At 37.1% G+C, this 22,786-nt stretch overlaps 1 protein-coding gene and 1 pseudogene across 3 annotated transcripts in view; both read right to left on the minus strand.

The window, feature by feature from the left end:
* Nucleotides 1–4,240: 4,240 nt before the first annotated feature.
* The window catches only part of ASCC3 (activating signal cointegrator 1 complex subunit 3), a 439,851-nt gene continuing 421,305 nt past the window's right edge, over nt 4,241–22,786 (minus strand). For all 3 annotated transcript variants that reach the window (XM_077162486.1, XM_077162488.1, XM_077162487.1), the window contains 5 exons: nt 13,577–13,728; nt 11,783–11,930; nt 8,628–8,837; nt 5,344–5,519; nt 4,241–5,248 (listed from right to left, as the gene is read on the minus strand). In XM_077162486.1, coding sequence (XP_077018601.1) covers nt 5,101–5,248; nt 5,344–5,519; nt 8,628–8,837; nt 11,783–11,930; nt 13,577–13,728 — 834 coding nt within the window. In that variant the 3' untranslated portion in view covers nt 4,241–5,100. The remainder of the gene's footprint in view (nt 5,249–5,343; nt 5,520–8,627; nt 8,838–11,782; nt 11,931–13,576; nt 13,729–22,786) is intronic.
* LOC143684997 (putative olfactory receptor 1F12P pseudogene) lies at nt 13,742–19,780 on the minus strand (annotated as a pseudogene).

Below are 22,786 nucleotides of genomic sequence, written 5' to 3' on the forward strand. Positions count from 1 at the left end.
AAACACTTTTGTTCTGAACAATTTTCCCAGGTATCTTATTACTGTAATTGGTAATTTCTTTCTGGTTCCCTTTTAGCTCTTTTCCAGAATATTTAAGGCATGTATTACTTCTCTGATTGCTGATGCATGGTTTTCTTGGAATGCACATGCAGATCGCATCTCTATGAACAGTTACTTTAAATATATCAGAATTTTTCCTAGAAGATTTCCTAAATAAAAGCTGATTCCAATCAATTTACTTAAATGCATTCTGAATTACCTCAGACTCTGTCTTTAACACATTCAATATGTATGTGATGCATCCTCTTGAGTGTTTCAAGTATATTGTTTGGGGATAGGATGAAGCATCCCAAAATAATTAACACAGTGGGCAAAGATAACAAAATGAAAAAAGTGAAATGGAAGATGCAGATGTACAATCATTTTCAGCATGAAAAGTAACAATCAATTGAGAGTAAATCTTTCTGGATTGGAGAGCTGCAAACAGCAGTAGGACCAATGTTTATGAGTTGTAGAACAAGATGAACAGAAGCCAGGATCATCACTGTGGAATATTACATGATCTGGGTACAGTTACGTCTCTATAACTGATTAGAATTGCCCATGGAGAATGTTCTTTGCTGCAATCCAAGGATTTCTTCAATATGTCAGTTTCTCCAAAGGCCACTTGTAGGGTAATGTGTTTTTAGAGGAAGGCATTTTTCTAAAGTATCAGAAAATAAGATTGATGTTTTACTAAGATGTTTATATTATTCTCATCATTTCTACTAAAAACAGCACTATCTTAGAAGCCAGTGGTATAATTTTCCCCTTATTTTATGGTTAGAATTGAATTTTAGAACTTGGATCAAATAGTGTAAAAATATTTGCTTCTAAAAGAAAAATAAAATCTTTGCTTTTAAAAGGAAAGGTTTAGGATTTTACTGAATAAACATAAATTGATTTTCACACTTATACATGCATGAAAGCAACACAACTCCCAGGAAGATTGTGCAGCGTGGGTAATGTTTGCAGTCCTAAGGAAGGTACAAAAATAGTTTTAAGGAATTTTTAGAATTTGCTTAGAAAATGTCATTTTACTCTGGGTGCAACATACCTTATGACCCAAATTCTTGGTGAAAGTGTGAGGTGCCCTATGATCTTGCCCTCAATAGCTGTTGTCCTTCTCAAGTTGTCCCAGTTTCTTATGATTTGGGCATCAGAAATGACTTTGGCAAGATGGTGGAGTGGTCAAGCACTCATAGAACCCAGAAGGGGTAGAAATGAGGTAGATAGGCCTCTGTGCCACTGTCTGGTGCTTCCAAACATGGAACCAGTCAGCAATTTCAGGAAAAGCCAGGATTGGAAATGGAGTTATCCAAAAAGGATTTGTGGCAAGTCCTATAGTCTGATGGCTTTGATCCTTGTGTCCTACAAGGAAAATCAACAAATTTTTATGAGCTCTGTATGAATGGACTCACTGCAAGTCTGAACTAAAAGGGACAAATTGAAGGAAAATTGGTTTCAGAGGCAGAACCCAAGATAGCTAAGGTCTGGGGCCAAGAAATCTTGGGCCAGGAGAGTGGACTCATCCATATATGTGAAGAGGATGAGTTTGCCCCAGAAGCAGAAGGTGGACCTTCTGCTTCATTTTTCAGGAAAAGCTGCAAAACCAGGGATTAGGGGGAGCCTGGCTGCCATCCCATTGTTCTAGAAGGTTTGAGCATGTGCCCTTGGAATGGCAGAGATCCCTGGTGTTGCCTCGAAATATGGAGAGGGTAGAGCTGAAAAAAATGTGGTCCCCATAATGTGTCCCAGTGTTGCAACTCACCCCAGCATTTGGAGAGAGAACAAAGCTGCTGCATAGGCCCTTGGAAAGGGTGGGATGACCGCTTTCTAAAGCCTTGAGGATAAATGACTCTCAGACCTTTATCTGGAGTTTGTCCTGCAGGTTTTTGGAACTGTTTGGGTCTGGTGACCCGTTTGCCTTTTGATTTCTCCCTAAGCATTGGATCTTTGCTGAGTGAGGATAGCAGGACTACTATCTTCAATCACTGCCTCTCCTTTCTCCTTGACCATTCAGTTTCCTGCAATCTTAGCTTCCTCTCTTTGTATTTTGTTAAAATAACTCTCTTAATGATCACTAATGACTCCCTATCGGCCAAAGCCAGGACCTTTGATTTGGTTCTCATTCCCTTGATCTCTTGTCAGCATTTACCCATACTGCAAGTATGGATTCATGCTCTTCCCGGCTCCCTGCTATCTCCTCTCTCCACCAGCTCTGTTTTGCTCTCAGAAGGTTCATCAAATCCTTCTCTGGCTCCTTCTGCCCCTATAGCTGTAGTTATGTATTCAGTGTTCCTTCCTCAGCTTTTCTTTCTTTTTGCTTGGCCATATCATCTATACATTAATGCCAGATAAATTTTCCTAAAGGCTCCCACAAAACCAAATTCTGAACTCATGGTGACTTGCTGAGGAACTGCATTGCATATACTTTAGATTTGCAGTTTTTATCTTCTAATTCAAGGTCATGTCATAGATTTTCTTCTTCCTTATCTCCAGCTGATCTCGTTCATGTTTCCGAAAATGCAGGCCAACTGAATACTCTAGTGTGGGCTATCTCAGAACCTTTGTCTATGCTATTCCATTTGGAATGCTTTCCTCTCAATTCTTCATTCTAATTCTAATCACAATCAAAACTCAGCCTCAGTATCCCTTCATGATTTTTCTAATAACTAACCTCTGAAACCCCACAGCATCCTTTCCATATCACTATTATTATTGCAATTATTTTCTTTTATTATAGTTATGAATATCTTCTTTTCATCATCAGATTGCCTTGTTGGAAGGCAGTATATGTCTCTGACTCATGAGGGTATCAGAGTTCTCAACACAGTGCCTAGAATGAATATCTGGCACTTCAGTTAGTTGGTGTTGATCAAATCCAAAAGAATATGAAACTAAGATTCGCACAATGTACTCGCCAGGCAAGGATTGCATGTTTGAGTGGTCTGTGCATACTCCAGTTATGACAGCATATTGTAACTCAGCCCACTGAAATCATTTTAATATAATATATTTTTCCCCCAGGGAAAGAAAATCCCCTTCAGAAGTTTTAGGGGGATAAGGAAATTCTCTCAATAATCAGGACTTAAATACATGTAAACACTGGGGAATCCCTGGCCACTAAAAGTTATCAGAGTTAGAGCTCTAAAAACAGTAGTACTAATTTTAACACTTAACACCGAAATTTTGATTGGGTAATGAATGAGGATAAAGTTGTAGACAAATAGTGTTGGTACTTATTGGAATAAGGTTCCATTTTTCCATCCAACTGCACCATGCCATATGAATGTCCTCAGTAGCTTGAGTAATCAATTTTTTTTCCATTCTCATTTTCATTAAATTCACACAACTGGTCCACTGTCATTTTTTCTTTAGCAGCAAGAAATAATGTGGAATCGTTTTCAGGTGTATAGGTTATCATCTGAACGTTAGGAGGGAGAGATGGTATTAACAGCTAAAATCCAGGGAGTCAAATGTAACCGAAGGATGATGTTACAGGTCAGTGATTGCTATTGCAGTGGGTCTGAGCACTCCCAGATAGATGTATCCTAGCTGTAGAACAGGTTATCCACATTTTAGTTTGGGCAAAGTCTGCAGAATTCCATGGTTATCAACACATTTTGAACTGAAATCAAACAAAGTACCCAAAGCATGGTGCGTGGATCAGGGGTATCTTCTTTCCAAGCTTCAGAAGCAATGAAGTGACAATTTTAATGCCACGGAAAACCACCAAAGAGAAACACAATTCATTGTTTCTAACAAGTCACACAGTTGTAAATGAGTAGAAATCTGTTGCATGAGGTCCTGCTGACATAGAAGCGAGCACATGGCCAGCAGACGGCACTGGATTAGATTTAGGGTGAAGGCGGGAGTGGTGAGAGTGATGGTCTTGCTGGTGATGGTGACGAGAGGACACCACAAAGCCTCATCTCCTTCTGTGGCTTTCTTTCTAAGGCTGGTACGTTAGAATTCAGCTGGCTCAGCATTTCTTATGTCACTTATGTTGGTAGCTTTGGAATTTGAGATTTCATTCACTCTCCTGGCTTTTCTACTCTGACCCATCATGTTACAAAATGCTAGTTGCTGTAAAAACCAAATCCAACATTTTAGTGATTGAACATATTTAAAATTTTTTTCTTGCTTATATAACCATCCATATCACAGGAATGTTTTTGAGCAGGTTTTCTCCTTGTGGGGAGTCAGGAGAGGATAAAGACAAAGAATTGTATTATATGGTTTCTACTTGTCACAACATGCATTAGACTGTAATTCCCTCCTTATGTAAATATATCAGAAAGAGAATGGAAGTGAGGTCTTGAAGCAGAAGGGAAAGAAAAGAATTGAAGGGAAAGAGGTGATAGAATGGGGAGGAGGGAGAACAAATAATTGAGTACTCGTTTAGAAATGACACTCTGAACATTTTATTTCTACCAGCTATAGTCTCTTCATTTCTAAGATCAGCATATTCTATTTTCTTTTCTCATCATTGGGCTCTGTAACATATTTTTACAACATATTTTATTAACATTTATGACTATAAGAAATTCTTGAAACTGCTTCTATATGCGATCATATCAAAGTATAAATTTTGCAAACAAGATAATATCGTGCTTTATTGTATAGATTTATCCTACAAATTTTATGCTGCAGGGTTAGAAATCTGTTACAACAAATCCTAACACTGTCAAGCTTCAATGTAATTTTCCTTAGAAGAAAAGTAGCCAATATTCATGTAAACAGTACACTGTGAGCTGTGAACTATTGATTCCTAAACATCATCTCTGACAAACACAAATTAAAAGTTTCTCCTACAGGTATATTCTTTTTACCTATCAAGAAACCAAGAAGACATTATAAAAAGCAACATTTGTATAAGGCCACTGAGGCTAACTCTGTGTTGTGGGAGTCAATACTGCAGCCACTGTCAATTTCCTGCGTGTCGTGAGGTTAGAAGTTGATTCCACTAAGGCAAACATCAAGTAATTTGACTTTGTCTAGATGACTGAACAGTCTGACTTCATAACCACTTCTTACAAATGGATTGCTTGGGTCAGGTTACTTCACTGCCAGATCGGTGAAGGCATCAGAGACCTCTGTGTTGACCTGTGAGGAAAGGCTTCCTGGTGTAATATTGAGATAAATGTCATACTGTTGGTCCAGGCCAAGGTAGCAGTCACTCATGAGATACAGTGTGTAGATATACCTAAAACATAAAAATAGACCGAAAATGTAAAACCACATTGCTAATCACAGCCATAGTTAATTCTTTTGGAACTTTAGTGGTGAGAGTCTGCTTACCTTCCAGGTACCTCAGGGGTATAAAAAGAAATGGAAACAACATGATGATTTCTAACATATCCTACTCTTTTCAAGGCAATAAGTTCTCTCTTATCCACTTCTCCTAATATCAAAAACCATCCTTCATCTTTTAATTTGGGAAATCGAGGGGTAACTGCATAGTTGTCTTGCTTTCCCTGTAAACCAGAAAAAAAAAAAGATAAATGTCTATACCGCTTGGTTGTGATTAAAAGGCTACCTTGTCTTGCTTAAAGGACATAAATGTATATGGCTCATCATTTCTATCTGGGATGTTTTCAATTTTCTTCCTTTCTGGTTTGGTAACTTGATATGTATTAATTACATTTCTTCAAGAGTTTCAAAATATATTTTAGATACTACTTTTGTGGTTATAACCATCAGAATATTTGGCTCAGTTAGAATGGAAAGCTCTGAATTTTGTTATTGAATTAGTAAATTTTCATTCCGTCTTTGTAAAAGATATTAAACCTATTTGTAGATGAACAAAGTGAGATACAAAAATGTTAACCAAATTTTCCAAACCATTATTCACAAGAACCGATGCTTAGGAAAGGGGAAAAAGTCAATCAAGACTAGTCTGTCTATCTCCCTACCTCAGAAGTATAATGCATGCTATACCCTACAAATATCCTTCCTCTACTCAAGAATAAAACTCATGCAAAAAAAAAAAAAACAACACACATTCTAATATGGTAATATTAAAAAGTCCTTTCTCGGAGGAATGGGAAATTATATATAAACCAAGAAACTATAAAATATATTAATCAGCACAATCCAAGTTTAGGTATAAATATAGTAATAATACTTGAAGTCTTTATTTTTTATTGATTTTACAAAAGGCAAGATTATTCCAATGATTCTTTAAGATGATGACTTTATGGTATAAAATGTACCAATAATACATGTACTAATAATGACACATTCTTAATCAGCCTTCAGTCAATATTTTAGAGGAAGCTATTGTACTTAAGGTATTTTAAGAGAGGTCAGAGAACAATATATTTTTACTATATTTAAACAAAATTTAGAGTTTTTAAAAAAGCATTATTTAGTTCAATTGTAAATAGTAATATTAAGGTAAAAAAAAATCTTAGTTTTACCTCCCATGATTTTCTCTTGATAATTATCACTTAAAAAAATTTTTTTTGCAAGTTGAGATATACCAAGTTATCTAAAATGCTCATTTAAAGACTTTGAAATGCCAGAGGCCAATCATTGAATACTTACGCTGACTGATGTTTAGAATTTAAGATCAAATGAATTGGGACTTGAAGGAACAGTACTGAAAGGACATTGTGGCATTAGAAAATTATGACCATTTTGAGTGTGAAAACAGAGGGGACTAATACTAATGAATAACAACCTCACTGCTAAGGGGATCATCTAGTTATGGGAAAGCCACTGAATTCACTGGGCTACAAGGAAGACAAATTCTTTCTTACTTCAATTATTATGGTACTAAAATCCAACCTGCTCATATGTTGTGTACTAATATTCTTAGAGGACCAAATAATTTAGGTGTCGGAGGTAACAGAAAAGACCACAGTAATCTAAAAAAAAGATACTGTACATCTTTGGCTTGCATGAACACTGACAAAGCTCTTTCATATGCATTATAATGAAGGAAACAGGCAAATGCAGCAACTGAGGCTCAGAAAAGTTTGCTGTCTCATTCAAATTAATTGAGCTAAGTGATAAAGCTTCAGTTTCATCTAAATCTAGCCTGATGTGGTCCTATTCACCACAGTTCCTCTAGGACTGCGCCTCTCAAACTTTAATGTCCTTAAAAATCACGAGATGCTGGAAAAGTACAGACTTTGAGATTTCCTTCCTCTGAGACTCTGATTTAGACAGTCTGGAGTTGGGCTAAGGAATCTGCACTTTAAAAGGTACTGTGGGCCTGGCCATTAGAGAAATGCAAATCAAAACCACAATGAGATATCATCTCACACCCACCAGAATGGCCATTATCAACAAAACAGAAAATGACAAGTGCTGGAGAGGATGTGGAGAAAGAGGCACACTTATCCACTGTTGGTGGGAATGTCAAATGCTGCAACCACTGTGGAAGGCAGTTTGGCGGTTCCTCAAAAAGCAGAACATAGAATTGCCATACGACCCAGCAATACCATTGTTGGGTATCTACTCAAAGGACTTAAGGGCAAAGACACAAACGGACATTTGCACACCAATGTTTATAGCAGCATTATTTACAATTGCAAAGAGATGGAAACAGCCAAAATGTCCATCAACAGAAGAGTGGCTAAACAAACTGTGGTATATACATATGATGGAATATTATGCAGCTTTAAGACAGGATAAACTTATGAAGCATTTAATAACATGGATGGACCTAGAGAACATTATGCTGAGTGAGTCTAGCCAAAAACTAAAGGACAAATACTGTATGGTCCCACTGATGTGAACCGACATTCGAGAATAAACTTGGAATATGTCATTGGTAACAGAGTCCAGCAGGAGTTAGAAACAGGGTAAGATAATGGGTAATTGGAGCTGAAGGGATACAGACTGTGCAACAGGACTAGATATAAAAACTCAAAAATGGACAGCACAATAATACCTAATTGTAAAGTAATCATGTTAAAACACTGAATGAAGCTGCATCTGAGCTATAGGTTTTTTGGTTTTTTTTTACTATTATTATTACTTTTATTTTTTTTCTCTATATTAACATTCTATATCTTTTTCTGTTGTGTTGCTAGTTCTTCTAAACCGATGCAAATGTACTAAGAAACGATGATCATGCATCTATGTGATGATGTTAAGAATTACTGATTGCATATGTAGAATGGTATGATTTCTAAATGTTGGGTTAATTTCTTTTTTTCCGTTAATTAATAAAAAAAAAAAAAAATTCTGTCGGGCAAAGAGAAAAGAATCACAATGTTTCTTCTGGGGAGGAAATATTGCCCAAAAATAGAATGGAGGAAATAAAAGCTGGAAGAACTGTCAAAAAAAAAAAAAAAAAGGTACTGTGGGAAATCCTGCTGTACAGTCTATAGACCATACTCTGAGAACAGTACTCTAGGCAATCTAGTATTTAAGTTGGATATTCTGGAGTTAAAAAATGGCACGTGAGGAGAACTGATTAATTTCAAAAGGCTGACTCTAGCTGCTTAAGGCCAGTTGAGAAAGCAGGATTCATGAATGACACGGACACATTAATAATATAAAAGATATGTGTGGTGGCACCTGCTGGTATTTGGTGTGAAGTATTTGAGCATGGAAACCAAATACTATACCTTGTGGAACCCAATATGGACTTTTTGCAAGTTGACTTGAAGCACATACTCCTGATCAGTATGCAATCTGATCCATTTGTTGTCATCTCGTTTGTCTGAAGCCAGAGTTGGGATACAGAGTTCATGCTGTCCTTCAACTGAGTCATTCCACCAGCCTTTAATACTCAAGTCAACATCTATCACTGGCAAGCGAGATAAAAAATTCCATGCCTGAATAAAAAAAAAGAAAAAAAGAAAATAAGGGAATGTTTAATGTGAAACAGTGTGATTAAAATTTTTTTTTTATATAATTCTAGATTCACATGCAATTATAAGAAATCATAGAGATCCTATGTACTGTTTATTCAGCTTCCCCCAATGGTAGCATTTTGAAAAAACTGTAGCACAATATTATAATCAGGATATTAACTGAGATACAATTTACTGATCTTGTTCAGATTTCTCCAATTTTACTGTACTCATTTCTGTGTACATAGTAATAGTGCACTTTTAATTCTTTTAAAGTCTTTTTAAAAATAACTGAAAAAGGATTTATTATTATCTAAACTTGTGATCTCTTTATTGTAGACTATATTGAAAAATAAGTATACAAATATTTGCCATTAAATTGGTTTGCTTTAGAGAAACATCTGTTCTAACATTTATTTAACTTGTAAGATGGAGAGCATTATTGGAGATACAGAGGCAACCTGGACAAAATTTTGCAGTTATTGGTGTTAGTCAGCATTTAGTCACTGACCATTTACTGTACAAAATAAAATGTTTATTTTTCTCATCCATATTCCAAAATAATTCTGTTCATTCTGAAAGGAAAAGATTTCTACATGTCTACATATCATCACCCTATAGGTCTTCAGTAATTTTGAGAAACAAATATATGTATTTTTGACATTATCATGCTGGGAATACCAATTAAAATGACATATGAATAAATAAATTCCTAAGCCAACAGAAAGAATGTAACAGAACAAAAGCTTGTACTTATTTTCTTTCTTTCCTATATTCCTTATAGGAATTTCCTATATAGGCTTTCATTTCCTGTTTCCTAAGACTTTAGTGCTGCTGAGTGTACCTAATTGAAATGAAGTAGCCCTAATGAACCGAATACCCCTTAGGAATAAAAAATGTAAATCTAATGTAAATGTTCAGCCCTATCCTATAACTTGTCTTGTGACTCTGAAATTGTTTGCAAGTAGATCTTGAAATAGCCAAGTCATAGTATGGTCTGCATGGTGCTTCAGGAAAACAACGATGGCCTAGCTGCTGCTGAGAACCAGCAGTCACAGAGTACAGAAGATGGGCCACTTGATGTTCATCTAAGATTGTCTGAGGGGAAAAGTGATCAAGGGGACATTTATACACAGTTTTGGTAATGCATTTTACTTTGACAGACAACACAGTAACATTTTTCAAATAAAGCAAAACTTCACATTTCTTTATATACCATTTAATTAGTAGTGACCGTTATAAGGTTTTCTATTATTAGGAACTTGTTGGGATTTTACTTTACAAATCCCCCAAAAGTCAGATCTGTAACCTTTTTGTAGCATTATTATTTTTCAATCAATATGTGCACATGTGTACACTTGCATTTGTTGTGAGTGTGTATATATATATATTTATGTATATAAAACATGAGCTATTTTTAAAGAAACTGCTAAGACATTTCAATACCAGCCAAACATATTTATCTGAGGATTAATCTTCATCTATTGAATCAGGCAAGAACACTGCCATGCATACAATTATTTAATTAGCAGCCAAATCCGCTACCAGTCAGCAGCCGTTCCAGGCATACTGATGGGGTAGAAGATGCAAATCTCACAGTCATACTGCTTTTTCTCATTACTACTGCAATTAGCACTTAAATTGATGCTTTAAACATACTAATTTCTGGAATAATTTAGGATTTGTATGTTACCTGGGATCGCCTCACTGCAGAGCCGACACCAGATTGCTCTGCAAATTGAAGCACTTTTGAGCCAAATAACCATCATCATATCAGACAGAGCCAATTTGCATTTGGTTTTAAAGATAACAGAATGGCAATTTATGCAAATAAATTAAGTAAGTTTACTTCTGAGTTCTCCCTGAACTAATTATAACAATGTTCTAATTTTTCATCATATCTAAAACTTGGCATAAAATCAATGTATGCTATGTTAGAAATCTGTTGTCACTAACAGAAGCCTTGTTTTGATTTAAATATATTGTTTTTATTCATAATTTTGATGGTAATTTAGTTAGAAAGGTAGGCATTTATTGTGAATATTTAAATAGTTTTTTTGTGCCAAATTTGGGTTCAACAGAAACTGAACAGTCAGACTTCAATGCCTGTTATACTCTTTTCAAGACCTGCTTAAAAATAAGTTCCACTGGAAAAAAAACATGGTTTAGAAGTTTCTTTATTTTAATACTTACATTTGCATGTCAATATGTTAATTATGCTATAAATCCTGAATGTTTAGTGTAAAATTGTTTTAGACTTAAAAGGGTAGATATGCCAAATATTTCTGGCATCGTTCATTCACACTTTTTGGCTTTCCCAAACATGGTTTGGAGAGAGGAGCCTTTTGTCTTTCACAACATTTACTTAGCTTTCTATATATAAGATGGCATACAAAATGAGTTCATTTGAAGGAATATTTTAGAATCTAGGAATAATGAGGTGATTGCGAAAAAAGCAGGACCATAAGTACTTGAGGGTGGTGCAAGAAAATATACCCAAGCATAATAAAGGAAAACTACTTTGAAGAAAGAGATGGAAGGGCTCCTGGCTTATTTAGTCTTCTGCTGGAGAAGCTAATTTTGGTTCTTCTCAGCCAGCTTATTAGCGTTATACTGAAACAACCTCTAATAATGCTACTGCTACTGCTACTAATTATTATTACTGTCATTATTTTAAATATTTACTGTGCTCTTATTCTATGCCAGGAAATATATAAAGCAGCTTACATAATAATAGCTTGTTTAATTATCTTAAGAACTTCTTGAGGTTTAATGCGCTCATGTTCATAATCATGGTTAGTAAATGGCAGAGATAGAATTCAAACTCACGTGAGTCTGATTCCAAAAACCCAAGCTCTAAGAAAGTTTTTGGTATAACTTTCCAGAGTAAGGGGGGGGCCTTGAAAACGTTCAATAGATGGCCTTACCTGCTTCACTTTTGTATTGTGTAGCTCACTTTCTACAATGGTTCTGAATATATGGTCTTTCCCTTCACAGGCATGGATCAGTTCAGGAAGGCACTCTATGGGGCCCTGGTAACCAACACGTGGGCCCTTAATAACTGGGTTCCATTTCCTAAAAAATATTATCAACACCAACTCAAATACATTTTTCACAACACAAATGAGAGTTTTCAACAATGATAGTTTATATAAATACCAGCATTTTTAAAAATTAAGATAATTATATTATTTTCAATAGCCATTATTTTATATTTTAAAAATTAGCTAGTATTCCCTAAGATATCAACCCAAGGCAGTAATGCTATCCCTGCATAAAATGTATAAATCATGGGTGAACTCAGCAAATACTAAGGATTCATAGACAGTGGATACCTTTCTACAGAAAGGCACTAATGCAGACTAATGGTTCCATGTGGATAAAGTACTGATCTGGAGGCCGACAATTTTTTAATAGATGCAGACAAATGTCTCTAATATAATCACTTGATTAAAGTTTGAATTATAAATTGTTGGGAACATAAATGTCAAAGTATCTTTTGGAAATACTTAAGATACATAGTATAAGTAGTACCAGTTCCCAGGAATGTAGGCCATCTAAACTTTATGTAGCAAGAAAAAAATATAACTGGAATTATACTATTACAGCACTCTTAAGGGGGATGGCAAAGAAGTGGATAGGCCCCAAGCAGCTTCTATAACAGACCTGTGTGCTGTGGGAGGGTATGTGCTTGCTTTACTGTTGAAACCCAACTCCCATAAATTTTAGTACCATACTGGAAAGGTTCCTGAAGCTGAGCTGCAAGCACACATGAGGTATATACCTCTTTCCCATGCCACCTGTTGCTGGTGTGGTTCACTCTCTGAATGTGCTTTTTAGTTTCTAGGGGTATTCCATGGTGGGGATTCAAGAGCCATGGAAACAACTGCCCTGGAACCAAGAACACTTGAATCAAACCAGGGAACTTTCCTTAGGAGACTTAATAAGACCGGAGGTTCTTGTTGGCATCTGTAACTTGAAGCCTCAGATGACTGCCATCCCTCATTCAGCTGACAAGATGTAGGGGGTACATGATAGCAAGCTGCAGCCAGATGGTTTTGCTTGTCTTCAGGACTATAACCAACATTTTGGCTGCAAGGCATGACTCAACTGGTGTAAAAGAAACATTTTCATTTAAACAATGCCAACCTTGATTGTATTATGTACTGTTCTTTTCTTTGCCAAAATATTTGCAGCCATGTATATGAGACTTAAGGGTTAACTAATTAAATGTTAAAATAAATTCTTTTAAGCACAGGTTATATCTTGAGCTGATAATATAAATAACTATCTAGTTTTAGACATTTTGCAGTGCACAATTTCCTTTTGAAAATGGATTTTGGGTCCTCAAATCTATTATGCAAAAGCAGAAATTGGGAATTTATTTTGCTTTAGATCATAAAGCACTTTAACAATGTCTTCTATGAAGGCTTATATTGTAAAGGAATAAACAGAGTTAAAATAGAAACATAGTCAACATTGCAGACGGAAAACAATTTAGATGGGAGAAAGTTAAAATGAATTTGGTTTAGCATGGGATATACAATCAAATTCCAGATGAGAATGTTACATCACTAGGCCATGTCTTCCTCTAGGAAACGGCATTTTCACTGTAAAGAATCAATATTCTGGGAAATGACATGAAATTCAAATGACCACACACAAAAAGATAATCTGTTGAAATAAAAAACTAATTAAAATTTCACAATTAAAAAAATTACCTGAAAAGGTGAAGATGGTGTTGTTCTATATTTGGTAGTGTAAGAAGAGAAGAGTCTTTTAACCACCGACCCTGGATCACCATCTGAACCAGACTGGTGATATTCAGGACAGTCACCAGCCAGCCCTGGTTTGCAGCGACATCCAGCATTGCCTGAAAAGGGAAATTCGTGTTATAAGAATACCATGGTGCTTGCCCTCTCCACTGAGGATCTGATGCTAGCTTTAACAAAAAAAAAAACAAAAAACCAAACCAGTACATCTATAAATTATTAATAATCAAAATAGAGATTAGAAAAAACCACAGTTGGAGTTACAAGGAAAAAACTGAATTTCTCATGGCATTCATTACATGTTACTTCCTACAAAGTACCAAATGTTAAGATTCTCTTAGAGCAGCAAGGATGGCCAGAAAATATTGGTACCTAGTTATAAAAAAAGAGAAAACCTCATTGTACTTTGAGAGGAAATATTTATAATTCACTGTATCAAGCACATTAATCAGCTGCATTTAAAGATTCAAAGTCTCACGTAGCCTTTTCAAATTATAATCAATAATAGAAGGAGATAGCAGGTTTTCTTGCCAAAATTTTATTTTCCCAAAGAGCAGGCTAAAGACAGAGGCCTGGTTTTCAATGAAAACAATATATCACACATTAGCAAAGGGGGCCACTGCTGGTGATATTCCTGGAATGACGAGAAGCTATTCATATTAGGCTATACATTTAATCAAATGTTTTAAGGACAAACAAAAGGCTGCATTTGCTTAAGGCAAAACTAAACAGTGAAATCTTATTTAAACAAAGGAGAGGTTTACACAGGCAAAGCTATTTCAATTAAATTAGACAGATTCTGGAGAATGCTGGCTTCAAGACACATAAGTTAATATCATGATACTAATGAACGACTTTATACAATTTTAGGAGTGTACTCTCATTTTGGGAAATGAAAACATGTAGGTAAGAGATAGCAGAGGAATCCAGTAATCACTTAAAATGGTACTTTAATAGTAAAGATCTCACTGATAGTAAAATAGTGCTATAATGTTGTATAAAATTTATTAGATTTTAAGGAACTATTTTCTAAGGTATGCTACATTAATAAAATTAATATGCCATACTATTTAGTACCATTGAAATAGACACATTTTCCTTTAAAACCTTATGTTTCCTATAATGTGTGTTCTCTAATTTACAGAAAGTAAAACAGTTTAAAACATCTTAAACTCTGACCAACCCAATCTGTGGTCCCTTTATATATATCACAGGGAAATGGATCAGTTTTTCTGGATCTGATGATTAATGATGGAATGGTCAATTGGTTTTTAGCCCTCATCACTCTGCCACTTACATATCATAAAGCCTGTAAGCTGGCATAATAGACATATTTTTATGTATATGTGTATATGAATGTTCACACATGTGAACATTCATATAAGTTTAGGAAAAAATCAACCTGCATTCTTTTTATTTTCTTGCAGCGTTGATTAAAACACTTGGCCTTTCTTTGAAGTATATGAGATAAACAGATAATAACGAATACTACTCATAGACAAAACAAGTACCAGTTCGTAAGTCACAATTCTTGAGTCTTGCTAAAGCAGAAGCAAAGAAAAATGAAAAATTGTACCTGACACAATATCATGATGATGTTAGAACGTGTAACATGGTGTAACTAGGGCAATTTAACTTGTGATTTTATATTTCAACTTGATTGGAAATAAATTCCAGACCAAAAGCTCACAGACTAGAAGAGATGGATGGATGAACCATATGTTTTTAACTCTGTAGTTTTCAAGATGGAGTTGAAAGATTTTATAAAATTTATGAGAGTTCCCCACAATTTTTTTTTGTATGATCCAGATGTGAAAATGTAAAAAAATCATGCATTACATGAAGTAAATGAAAAGCCATATTATGAACTGAAAACTATTATTTACTGTTGTTTTTAATCCAAAGAAAGACAGATGGGGAGATCAAGAATCTGTGATGGTGCCTTTCCAGATGAGAGAGAAACTCCGACTGTGTTCACCATGTGCCTTCTCACTTGAGAGAGAAACCCTGAACTTCACTGGCCTTCTTAAACCAAGTCATTTCACTGGGAGAAGATTTTGCTGTGGCCCAGGACCTTCTTTAGAGCCCCCTTCAGTTTATTGTTCCTTAAGCTGTAAATGAAGGGATTCAGTACAGGGGCTACCACCATGAAAATTACTGATGCTGCCGAGTCTTTTTCAGTTGAATGGTTGGATGAGGGGCTCATATAGACCCCTGTGATTGCGCCATAGAAAAGAATGACCAAGGCAAGATGGGATCCACAGGTGGAGAAAGCCTTGAATTTTCCTTGGGCAGAAGGGACTTTCATCACAGCAGAGATTATGCAGATATAGGATGCTAAAATACACCCTGAAGGTACCACAAAGATCAGCCCCACCACAGCAAGGACCATCAACTGATTAAAGCTGGTATCAGAACAGGATAGAGGAAGGAGAGTGTTGATATCACAGAAGAAATGGTGGATGATATTGTTGGAGCAGAGGTGCAGACGGGTCATCATAAGGGTATGCAAGAGGGGATTCAACATGGCAATGACCCAGGGTAAAGCCACCAGAGAAGCACAGAGGTGCTGGGTCATAATGGTGGAGTAATGCAAAGGGTGACAGATGGCCACATAACGGTCATATGCCATCACTATGAGAAGAAAATTGTCCATGTTGGCAAACATCATACAGAAATACATCTGAGCCAAGCAACCAGAATAGGAGATGGACTGAGCCTGGCTTTGGATGTTCAGCAGCATCTTGGGAACTGTAGCTGAAGGAAGGCAGAGGTCTACCAAGGACAGGTTGGCAAGGAAGAAGTACATGGGTATGTGGAGGTGATGGTCTGAGCCAATGGCTCAGCAAGATGAACAAGTTCCCCAGCAGCCCTGTTAAGTAGAGACATAGGAAAAGTGCAAACAGGAGGGTCTGTTGCCCTGGCCAACTGGAAAAGCCCAGGAGAAGGAATTCAGAGACACTGGTTTCATTTCCCTTTTCCATTGCTTGGATATATCTGCATGAAGACACAAATGATGAAATATTTCTACCAGGAAAAAGTTTTCTCTTGATACTTTTTTATGTACTAAGCTAGTTCGGTCCCTCTTACCAAATATTCTCTTATAATGCCATCCTATGCCCTCTCTGATGTTCTTCCAAGCCTCACTGAACCAGAGGTATATCCTCCACCCCATCAATTGTCTTCCATTTATCCTTCCTTATTGGGACCTTCCCTCATCCAAGATTTCAGTGAGATCAGTACACATCATTCTTCAGTAGGCACACATTGCCTTCCTATTTGTGATGTTGACATTGACTCTTGCATAGTTTTCGTTGTGTGTGGCTGCCTGTCAGTCAGGTGCATGTTGGACAGTATTCATGAATCCAACACTCTAAATCACCCATGGCAATCACTGAAATTTAAGTGAAAATATTTGTCAAAATATTTGTTCGACATCATATGAAACATCCTGCTTGAAAGCCTGTCAGATATCTACCAAGTAGAAACCGTAAGTCAGGGATAAATGATCCTATTTCATTAAGATTTAGAAATAAAATATGCTTGAAAATTGTAAAAAAAAAAAAAGAATCTGTGATGGCACAAGGTTTTATGACTACCCACATGTAGTGAGCCAGGTGATCTTCCATGTCTCTGCTCAGTCATCATCTCGTCGGTCCTGTTCTTTCTGCCCTCACTACCTCCTCAGTGCAGAACCTCATCCTCACCCACCTTCCCTATTCTCATTCTCATCTACGTTTTCTTCTATCCATACTTTATACTATTATGAAAGTATTACGAAAGGAAATTTTTAAAGTGGTTAAACCGGTTATGCTATTTCTCTGCTTAAATTTTTTCAATGGCTTCACACTGTTTAGAGGATAAAAGCTAAAACTGCCCCGCATGACGGGTCAACACCGTGCAATCATCTGGTTCTTGCTTCTCTCTCTGGCCACATTCCCACTTTTAGCATAGCAATACTAAATTACTCATATTTTTCCCTTCCTCTTAAAGTTCTCTTTTTACAAAACCATTCCCTGTATCTACCAAGTCCACTGGGGAAATTTCTACTCATCCTTCAAATCTAGCTCAAATGATACTCCTACTGTGAAGATTCCCCGATTCTCACAGAGGATGTAAATACTTCTTTTCCCATATTCCTGCTGCTCTTGACACATGGTACTGTTATCTATGTGTTTGTTTACACATCTCTCCTTTAAGCCATAGGAGATGGCAAGACATTGAATTATTTCTTGTAACTCCAGCCCTAGTACAATGCACTCAAGAAATAATTGTTTATGAAAGAATATTAGTAAAAATCCAATTATGATTGTGATAACATTCTGCCTAAGTTACTGCCCATTTGCCAAAGGCAGGACAGTGTAGGAGAATAAACACAAGTTTTGATATCAGATGGACATAGGTTCGAATCCTAATTTTGTTCCACTTACTATGTGTAAGTTTGAGGAAATTACTTAACCTTACTAGCCTAGGTTTCTCCTTAAAAAAAAATAGAGGTTAATATTCCCACCTTATGGGGGTACTATGAAGGTACCTGATACATTGCTTAGAATAGAGTAGATGCTCAACAAGCAGAAGCCTATGATGAGATGAAAAAAATACCCTAATGCAACCCATGCTTTGCTACAGGGACTTCCTTTCATCCCTTTGAGTGTTCATTTCGGCACTGGGTAGTATAGGGCTTCAAGAGCAGGGCATGCAAGTTTGGGAGCAGATGCACAGGACAAGCAGACTAGTTCATGAGAAGTGTGCAATTACAAGAAAGCCAGGGGACAAAAAAAAAAAAAAAGACCGACCCTTCAGCTTAGAACCAACTGGAGGATGTAAGCATGGTTCTGAGTCTGAGTGATAAAGTCCCTGCTACTGTTCAGAGGTCCATACCTGACAGTCTAAGGTCAAGATAAATGGTCACAGACACGTGTGTATGAATGACCGTTGGATGGGGTTCCTGTATCTCACTATGTTTTACAACTGTCTTCCCAAGAGAGAAGGACTAACAGGTATATCCTCTTGCCCAGAATAGGGTTGGGCTTGGTAAACGGTAGAGATCATGGCTAAGTTTCCCAAGTCACCTAAAAGTCCTTTACTGAGATTTAATACTTGTAACAAAAGGTTTTTTTTTTTTGATAGGGCGTGGTGCATGGTCCGGCAATCGAACCCAGGTCTCCCACATGGAAGGCGGGCATTCTAACCACTGAACTACCAGTGCACCTAAAACGCTGTTTAGTACACTGAGGAGAAATAATCCTATGAATTCTATAGAAGTTTGACATCAACATTAAACAATATTTACTCCCCTTTACCTCTAAGCTACTTTGTATTTGGCACTTTACCTACTAGCCAAGGCTAGGCTGATTCTGAGGGTAGGTGAAAAGTGGATGGAGGCTGAATCTGTGCATGAGACTTTCTTTTACTAAGCTGGAATAAATTTCAATTAGTAGTTGATCCATAATTCTGTGTCATCCCTAGCTGAGAAAGAATGGAAATGTGATTTCTAGCACTTTGTTCATTTATAAAATTAAGCTACAATTAAAACCTTATCATAATTAACAGAAAAGATGGGAAAGAGAGTAGGTACAGAGTTTGGTTTTAGACAAATTTTAACTGAGCTGCCAGTATGTCATCAGATGAGAACTTGAGGTGAAAATGAACTCTGGAGAGGGAGAGTATGGGCTAGGGTTGTGGATTTAGAAATCCTGTGCACAAAGAGAGAGATTGTGACCCAGGACCTGGAGAGAATGATTACTGAATAAAGATAATTTAGGAGCAGTAAAGAGCTTTGGAAGGAGTAGAGTCCCTGACAGCAGCAGGATAAGGAACACAGTTCCAGATACCAGGAGAGAGTTAGGACTAAGATAAATTATTTAGAACTATGATTAGGAGGTAAGTTTCGGCCTTCAGGAGAGTATATTCAGTTGAGTTATAGGGGCACAGCCTTGATTAATTCAACCTTCAACATATATTTATTTCCTAAGGTACTGTATGCCAGCCAGTCCAGGAATGAAGGGGAAGTTGGTGGGAGGAAAGTGGGGGCAGTAAGAACATATGATGCTTCCAGAGGTTTAGCAGTGAAGGAAAGGAGAGAAGAGAATAGTCTGAGAGATTAGCAGCATCAACAGTCCTGAGACCTAAGCATGCTGTAATGGAGGAAGAACAGGAGAGGCACAAGTGGAATGGCTGTAAAGGTTGGGTTCAGCTTTGGACAGAAAGAGGAACGTGTCTACCTCAGATGGGAGTCAAGAAGAGAGGAGTGCTGATACAGAGATATGGAGACGAGAAAAACTGAGGGGAGCATGTTGAATGTTGCTGCTTATTTAGTAGTGTGGAAGACAAGTCATCCACCTAAAGAGAACGGTTTGAGAGTTGGTGTGGAATTTGAGATGGGTAAGAGAAGTTTTGTCACAACATCCATAGTGGAGAATTTCTGTGGAAGCCAACAATAGCTGAAACAAAGGACAGCCAATCCTCAGAGCATAGCTAAACCCAGACAAGCAGGGCCAAATCAGTGTAGTTTTGTGACCTTGTGCAGTTAAAATGAGCAGCCTTGGAGTTGATGCAGGAACAGAAAAGTGGAGATTACCTGGAGATGAGATATAGAAAGGCAGGAAAGGACAAAGGGGTGAGGACATCTAAGGTACTCCCAAGGCATTATTGAAATAATTGATTGTAGTGGATGCTTGTTAAGCATGTGTTATTTTTCAAACACTCTAACCAGTTTATGTGGATTATTTAATTTAAACCCATTTTACAGATGAAGACAGGTAAAGGAACATGCTAAGGCCAGACCACCCTGGTAAATGGTTACAGCTGCAACTCAAATTCTGGGGAGCCTGACTCCCAAGTGCTTACTTTTAATCAGTGTAGTATACCGCATATAAAGTTCAGGATGAGGAGGATGGTGAAAAGAATTCCAATGGGGTCCTGAATTAGAAGATTCTATGATGAATGTGAATACTAGATATAAGGGGACTTGGAGGTTTCCTGATAAAACAGGATGAAGTATAAACAGAAGTATAATTCATAAACTTAAAATTTTTTTTTTTTAAAATTCACGAACTCTTGATAGTGGTTTGAAGATGCTGTATGATGGTTAGGTTCATGTGTCTACAATGTGGTATACACCAGAAGAGACTTGGCCTGAGAATTTTAGTGTTGTACTTCTAAATTAATTGCAAGACCCTGCACAAGTCACTTAATTACAGGCATTCATTTTCCTTATCTGAAAAATCAAGGAGTTAGATTAGGTGCTAGTTTCTAAGACTTACATCAATCTTCTGTAAATTGTAATCTTTCAGCAATAAAATGTCAATAGACTCATACTATATGGTTATTTGTTTTCATGAAGTTCACTTTCTCTCTTTCTAGGTGGACCATAATAACCTTGAGGTTGGGGGTACAAAGACTAGTCAAAACAGAAATCAGCACATACTAAGGACAGAATAAACTGTGCAGAGAAAAGTCACCCTATCCCCTACTGGGGTCAAAGGAAGATGAGGTTCTGCTGCTAGGGTATATGCGCAAGAAAAGCGGGGCTTTAGTGGGTCACAGAAGACCTCATACACACAGAGTCATTGATGAGGGAGAAGCTTCAAGGTACAAAGAGGAGAAATTGAGAGCACTCATGTGAAAGGGCTCAATCATCTCTGTTAACAGACGATGTCTCTTAGTTTACCAGGACTGTTGTAACAAAGTGCCGCAGACTAGTTGGCTAAGGAACAGGAATTTATTGTCTCATAGTTCTGAGACAATAGTTCTAGTTGGCTAGAAGTCCAAAATCAAGGTGTTAGCAGGGCCACACTTCCTCTAAAGACTTAGAGGTCTGGGAGGGAGATGGGAGGTGGTTTGCTGGTAATCCATGATGTAACTCCTCTCTGCCTCTGTTACATGGTTGTCCGTTTCTCTGTCTCTGCATCAGTCATTGGGCTCCTGTCTAAATTTCTTTTCCTTATGAAGACTCAAGTCATATTGGATTAGAGTTCGCCCTAATCCAGTTTGGCCGCATTTTAACTAATAATATTTTCAAAAATGTTAGTTACACATGAATTCACATTTATAGGACCAAGGGTGAGCATTTGAACATATTTTTGGGGGGACATAATTCAACCCATAACAAGAGGGTATAATAATACAGGAAGGAGCAGGAAAAGGTTTAGGGTAATTAATGATGTGAATGAAAACTGGAGGAGCAGGGAGTTGCAACAGCATGACTTTAATGTAGAAATAATTAGCAATGTTTTGTGATTGTCTCCAGCCATAACAAGCAATTTGGATGCAAGAGCAGGGAATTTAGATGTTGTTAGAGAGGTAAGAGAAATTTTAGGGGTAAGAGAAAATTTAGTTTCAACAACACTAATGATGATGTTGAAATGATCAACTCTGGGGCCAATGCTATTTATGGTGACAAATGAAGTCATAAGGGAACTGATAAACTGAGAGTTCTGGAAGGGGATAAGAGAGTCAAGGTCATTATTAGTAACAGAAATGTTCAGTCAGGCTGGTTGATAAAGAGGCTGTGGTCCAGTGAAGAGACTCTCAGAGGGTGATACTTTAGCTAAAGGGAATTGGATACGACAGTCTTCAGGTATTTGGAATATATGTGATTATGATATTAAAAATACCCACATGATGACTGCAAAGGCTGGGATGGAGCTGAAGACTGATAACCTGTTGTTTGAGGAAGGTGGGGAAAGGGATCTAGAGTTTGGTAAATAGTTGATAATTAGGATAATGGTGAAACAGGGATGAACTGCCATGGGAGAGAGAAGTAGTCTGGGACGGCCAGATTTCAATTAGGGTCAGGTAACAGTGTGTCTGTATGTTCTTGAAAAAAAAAAAGAACACAAAGGAGATTTCATTCATGATAGAATGGAGGTCACAGGTACAATGAAATGGACTAGAAAAGCGGTTAGGAATGGCAAACTGGACCTAGGAAGGGTTGGGATTGGGATTAAAATCCAGGAGAAAGGGTGTACCTAGAATGATATGTGCTACATAACATGGATAAAAGAAGCAGGAGACTGAGAAAAAATAAGTGGTTGTAGAGACTTGAGGAGGCTGAATTTTATTATTGGGAAAATGAAAAGAATTAGCCTGCTCAGGAGTTTGAAAGGGAACGTTAAAATGGTGGTGGTGGTGTGTGTGTGTTTGCCTGTGCCTGAA

This window comes from Tamandua tetradactyla, chromosome 5, assembly GCF_023851605.1.
Source record: "Tamandua tetradactyla isolate mTamTet1 chromosome 5, mTamTet1.pri, whole genome shotgun sequence".
Classification (NCBI taxonomy): Eukaryota; Metazoa; Chordata; class Mammalia; order Pilosa; family Myrmecophagidae; genus Tamandua; species Tamandua tetradactyla.